Source organism: Oncorhynchus nerka, linkage group LG23, assembly GCF_034236695.1.
Source record: "Oncorhynchus nerka isolate Pitt River linkage group LG23, Oner_Uvic_2.0, whole genome shotgun sequence".
In the NCBI taxonomy this organism is placed as follows: Eukaryota; Metazoa; Chordata; class Actinopteri; order Salmoniformes; family Salmonidae; genus Oncorhynchus; species Oncorhynchus nerka.
The window spans coordinates 12,694,483-12,700,482 of NC_088418.1; the positions used below are offsets into that span (position 1 = coordinate 12,694,483).

At 43.1% G+C, this 6,000-nt stretch overlaps 1 protein-coding gene across 1 annotated transcript in view; it reads right to left on the bottom strand.

The window, feature by feature from the left end:
- The window catches only part of LOC115106151 (urotensin-2 receptor-like), a 134,984-nt gene that overhangs the window by 127,223 nt on the left and 1,761 nt on the right, over positions 1-6,000 (bottom strand). The window contains exons 2-3 of the mRNA XM_065007873.1: positions 4,362-5,089; positions 3,779-4,160 (exon numbers count right to left, since the gene is read on the bottom strand). Coding sequence (XP_064863945.1) covers positions 3,780-4,160; positions 4,362-5,089 — 1,109 coding nt within the window. The 3' untranslated portion in view covers position 3,779. The remainder of the gene's footprint in view (positions 1-3,778; positions 4,161-4,361; positions 5,090-6,000) is intronic.

Genomic DNA, 6,000 nt, shown 5'->3' on the forward strand with positions numbered 1-6,000 from the left:
GTCAATTGAGCAATCATATAATAACACTCTTAGCCAAAATATTTATATTTGATTTACTATCTGTGGAAACTACGAGAATAGAAAGGTTCATAACTTTTTTGAAATATCACAGCACAGTTGAAAAATATATGGCAAATAGAAATCAAAATGGAATGCGTTTCAGAGATAGATTGGAGGGGTAGAGTGGAGTTGAAGGGTGAGACGAAAAATAACAAGATAACTAATTTAATATATACTGTGTCCGTAAAATGTATTTAGGTTCAAAACTTTGTGAAATAGCAAGGTTGAAAAATATATGCCAAATTGAAATCAGAACTGGATGGTGTTCAGAGATAGATGGGAGGGGTAAAGTGGAGCTGAAGGATGGGACTGGATGGTGTTCAGAGATAGATGGGAGGGGTAGAGTGGAGGATGGTGTTGAAGGATGGGACTGGGATGGTGTGGTGTTCAGAGATAGATGGGAGGGGTAAAGTGGAGCTAAAGGATGGGACTGGATGGTGTTCAGAGATAGATGGGAGGGGTAGAGTGGAGCTGAAGGATGGGACTGGATGGTGTTCAGAGATAGATGGGAGGGGTAGAGTGGAGCTGAAGGATGGGACTGGATGGTGTTCAGAGATAGATGGGAGGGGTTGAGTAGAGCTGAAGGATGGGACTGGATAGTGTTCAGAGATAGATTGGAGGGGTTGAGGGTAGCTGAAGGATGGGACTAAAAACAAACAAAAGATAACCATTGTAAAATATACTGTGTCCGTAAAATGTATATAGTATGTATAAACTGGAAGTAGAAGACTAAGTGTTGTTGTCCAATAGTTTACTCCAACTAGCGGAGGGGTGGTAAGGTTAGGGGAAAATAAATACATATTTTATATATTGTATATATTTACAAAACATATATATATATATATATGGGGAATTGGATATGATGCAGATTTATCTGCAATATTAAAGCTTAATTCTGTGCATTGACTACCGCTCAGAGTTCAACACCATAGTGCCCTCCAAGCTCATCACTAAACTAAGGACCCTGGGACTGAACACCTCCCTCTGCAACAGGAACCAGGACTTCCTGACGGTCCGTCCCCAGGTTGTGAGGGTAGGCAACAACACATCCGCCAGGATGTTCTTCAACACGGGGCCCCACAGGGGTGTGTGCTTAGTTCCCTCCTGTACACCCTGTTCACCCACAACCCCAGCACCATCATTAAGTTTGCCGACAGCACAACGGTGGTTGGCCTTGTCACCGACAACGATGAGACAGCCTATAGGGAGGAGGTCAGAGACCTGGCAGTGTGGTGCCAGTACAACAACCTCTCCCTCAACATCAGCAAGACAAAGGAGCTGACCGTGGACTATAGGAAATGGAGGGCCGAGCACGCCCCCATTCACATTGACGGGGCTGTATTGGAGCGTGTCAAGAGCTTTAAGCTCCTCTGTGTCCACATCACTAAGGACCTATCATCGTCCAAACACACCAACACAGTCGTGCAGAGGTCATGACAATGCCTCTTCCCCCTCAGGAAGCTGAAAAGATTTGGCATGGGCCTTCAGATCCTCAAAAAGGAATTCAGCTGCACCACTGAGAGCATCTTGCTTGGTTGCATCACTGTTTGCTATGGCAACTGCTTGGCATACGACCGCAAGGCAATACACAGGGTAGTGCGTACGGTCCAGTACATCACCACCAAGTCATACTCTGTTCCCACATAGCAATCGGTACCGGAATGCCAAGTCTGGGACCAAAAGGCTCCAGAACAGCTTCTAACCGCAAGCCAGAAGACTGCTATTGATCTCCTTTGTTGTTTTTGCACTGACATTCTTGCACTGGCTCTATGCACACTCACTGGACTCTACCCACACAGTCACAAATACTACACTGACACTCCAACACACACATTCACACTCTACATACAGTTGAATTAGGAAGTTTACATTGACTTCGGTTGGAGTCATTCAAAATATTTTTTCAACCACTCCACAAATTTCTTGATAACAAACTATAGCTTTGGAAAGTCGGTTAGGACATCTACTTTGTGCATGACACAAGTCATTTTTCCAACAATTGTTTACAGACAGATTATTTCACTTATAATTCACTGTATCACAATTCCAGTGTGTAAAAAGATTACATAGACTAAGTTGACTGTGCCTTTAAATTCCAGAAAATAATGTCATTGCTCTAGAAGCTTCTGATAGGCTAAATGACATAATTTGAGTCAATTGGACGTGAACCTGTGGATGTATTTCAAGGCCTACCTTCAAACTCAGTGCCTCTTTGCTTGACATCATGGGAAAATCAAAATAAATCAGCCAAGACTTCAGACAAAAAATTGTAGACCTCCACAAGTCTGGTTCATCCTTGGGAGCAATATCCTATAGCAAATGTGTGGCCAGAAGTGAAAAATCATGTGCAAGCAAGGAGGCCTACAAACCTGACTCAGTTACACCAGCTCTGTCAGGAGTAATGGGCCAAAATTCACCCAACTTATTGTGGGAAGCTTGTGGAAGGCTACCCACAACATTTGACCCAAGTTAAACAATATAAAGGCAATGCTACCAAATACTAATTGTGTGTATGTAAACTTCTGACCCACTGAGAATGAAATGAAAGAAATAAGTTGAAATAAACTGTTCTCTCTGTTATTATTATTCTTTCAGTGTTGATCCTAACTGACCTTAGAGAGTGACTTTTTACTAGGATTAAATTAAATCCGGCTCACACATGAATATTGATGCCACCTACATTTAGTTGCAGACACTCTTTCACACTCTTCACAGACACTGCTGCTATTCTGTTTATTATCTATCCTGATTGCCTAGTCACTTTTCCCTCTACCTACATGTACATATTACCTCAATTACCTCATACTCTGCACATTGACTCGGTACCGGTACTCATTATTGTTATTTTATTGTGTTATTATATATATTTTTTAGATCTCATTTGTAATCATTTCACGGTAATGTCTAAACGTTTTGTATTTGCCGCACGTGATCATTTTGTTGTTGTTGAAAATAACCCTGGACTGTCCATATTTGTGGTTGTTGAAAATAACCCTGGACTGTCCATATTTGTGGTTGTTGAAAATAACCCTGGACTGTCCATATTTGTGGTTGTTGAAAATAACCCTGGACTGTCCATATTTGTGGTTGTTGAAAATAACCCTGGACTGTCCATATTTGTGGTTGTTGAAAATAACCCTGGACTGTCCATCTTTGAAATATGTAACTACATCAAGTCAATTGGGGGATCGAGTTATTTCTACCATAAGGAAATGGGCCAGAATCGACATGGAAACCTATATACTGAAGGCAGCAACCTTAACCTCTCGACCAGGCCATGGCTGAGTTTATTTGTAACTTTTGGATACACTAGACACTCGTATGTCGTAGCCTAACGGAGACCAATATCTATCTTGTGTTATAAAGCTGTATAAAACAACAGTTGTTGATGTGTATGGCTGCATTTCAGATACCTTTTTTACATTTAAATGTTGCAGCAATGAAACCTAGGCCTAAATTTTGAGCCAGTGAGAGATAACATAATTTTGATAGCAAGACCCGATCCCAATGCCTCAACTGCCCCGAGTGGAGAGAAAGACAACTGCTCATTTTCAGCCAATCACGAGGCTAATTTGAATTTCCTGATGCAACAGGAAAATTCTCTGCGACAAAATAGTGATTAAGTTAAGATCCGACATCTGTACGTCGCCGTAAATGGGTAGCAGACGTGGAGATAATGTCACGATAAGACCAAGACCAGAAACCTCTTCTCCTATACCTCACAGGCTGCTGTTGTGCGTGGTGCGCAGAGACGGTGTGTGCGTGAGCACGAAGCTCTCCGTGCACTGCTGGCTGCTGGAGGACAGCGACCTCCTTGGTGATCGCTGGAACCGGTTCCATCGGTTGAAGTAGCTGCCCGCAGTCCAGGTACGCTGGCGCTTCCGCAGGTACTCCTTATAGTTCTTGGTGAGCAGCGTGTAGAGGAAAGGGTTGATGCAGCTGTTAGAGTAGGTGAGACAGGTGGTCAAGTAGTTGATGTTGCGCTTGGACTTGGTGGAGAGATGGATGGAGGGCTGGAACTGACCCAGGAGCTGCCAGATCCAGAAGGGCAGGAAACAGGCCCAGAACAGCAGTACAATGGTGAAGATCAGATAGAGGACCTAGAGGATAGAGAAGAACAAGATGGAGTTAGATATAGATCAGCTAGAAGACCTACAGGACAGGGATTTACATGATTACAGCAATCAATCACATGAATTTCTTTTACCAAAGGATATTCCTTTGACATATCTAAATAATGGTAAGACAGAGAGAGATATTTAGTTTGATTGACATAAAGAGACTTAGTTTAATTGACTGACCTTTTGGTTGGGTAGTTTCTTGGTCTGTTTGAAGGTTTCTGTCTGTGAGATCCAGTAGGTACGAGCCAGTCCGATGTAGAGAAAGCCAATGATCATCCCCGGAGCCACAATGCTGGTACAGAACAGGAAGGTGATGTACACCTTATAGGACAGCGGTGAGATAGTCGGCTGGCACATGGCCTTGCTCCCCACCTTCATCATCTGAATACTGAGAATCATGGGTAAAGTCAGGACCAGGGAAGCCACCCATACAAGCACCGCAATGGCTTTGCGGTAGCTCTTTGACCGCTTGACTGTGTCCAGCGGTTTCAGCACGGCAAAGTACCTCTCCGTGCTCATGATGGTCAGCGTGAAAATGCTGGCGTGCATCGTCAGAAAATCCATACTGATTAGAATCCTGCACCCAGCATCGCCAAAATACCAACCTTTCAGGAAGTACGTGCAGACCACAAACGGAATGGTCAACAGATAGAGGAGGTCAGCCAGGGCTAAGTTGATGATGTAAATGTACATGGACGCCGCGAAACGCATGGATTGACACATGACCACGAGGGTGTAGATGTTTCCGGAAACGCCGACCAGACACATGAGGGAGAGAATACAGCCTATTGTGAAGGTGGCGGCGGTGTCTTCTGGAGAGGAAGGGGTGGAGTCTAAAGGCGGGTCGGTGGCGTTGGGGATCAGCTCCATCAGGACCAGCAGGGGCTCCATGGATACCGTGGTCATCGCTACGGAGATAGAGGGGGAGGGGTTTAGTTTATTAGCATCATGCAGCAGCTACTCTTCTTGGGGTCCACATAAAATGTACAAATATTGGAAAGACACCAAGAGACAATAAAAATACTATTTACACACTATTCATATATTCATATATAAAGTACAGTTACATTTGATCTTTAGAAAGAGAAGTGATACAATATGTTTTTTTATTTATTAGTATTTTAAAGCTAACTTGTTTTTTTGCCTGAGTAACCTCTGATGGCAGAGCATTCCATGATTACATGGTTCTACACATAACTGCGAGACGCATTAGATCTGTTTTTAGGCTGGGTGCAGGGAAGAAACCCGTAGTGTCGTGTCTTGTGGATAATTCTGTTTGAAGTGTATGCAAATAGATTATACAAGTGGTTAGGTATTTTCCTCACACAAATGTTTCTTAAAAAGACAAGAAGAGAAGTAGTCAATTCCTCCTCAACACCTCAACCATGAAAGACTATCGTGATGTAGTTCTGTGTGTGCAGTTAAGGGCAAAGCATACTGCTTTGTATGAATGGATGAATGGGGGAGTAGGAGAGGAGAGATAAATACAAATGAAATTCTTATTAGTATGTCTGCAACAACAACAGATGGATGCCATGTTTATTAGGGGCGAAGGAGAGGGAGGAATGAGAAATACATTTATATTTTCATTAACGATCACTCCACCAAGGCCACCATTGGCTCCATGGATACCACATTCATCGCTGGAGAATGGAGTGGAACAGAGAGAGAAACAGAGAGAGAGTAGTAGTGGTGAAAGTGTCTGCTAGACTGAACCAATTAGGATTAACAGTGAAATATCCCAGACCTTCATCAGATATAGCTAGCAGTACACTTTCTGGTCTCACTGATGAAGATCTGGAAATGTGATGTAATGAAC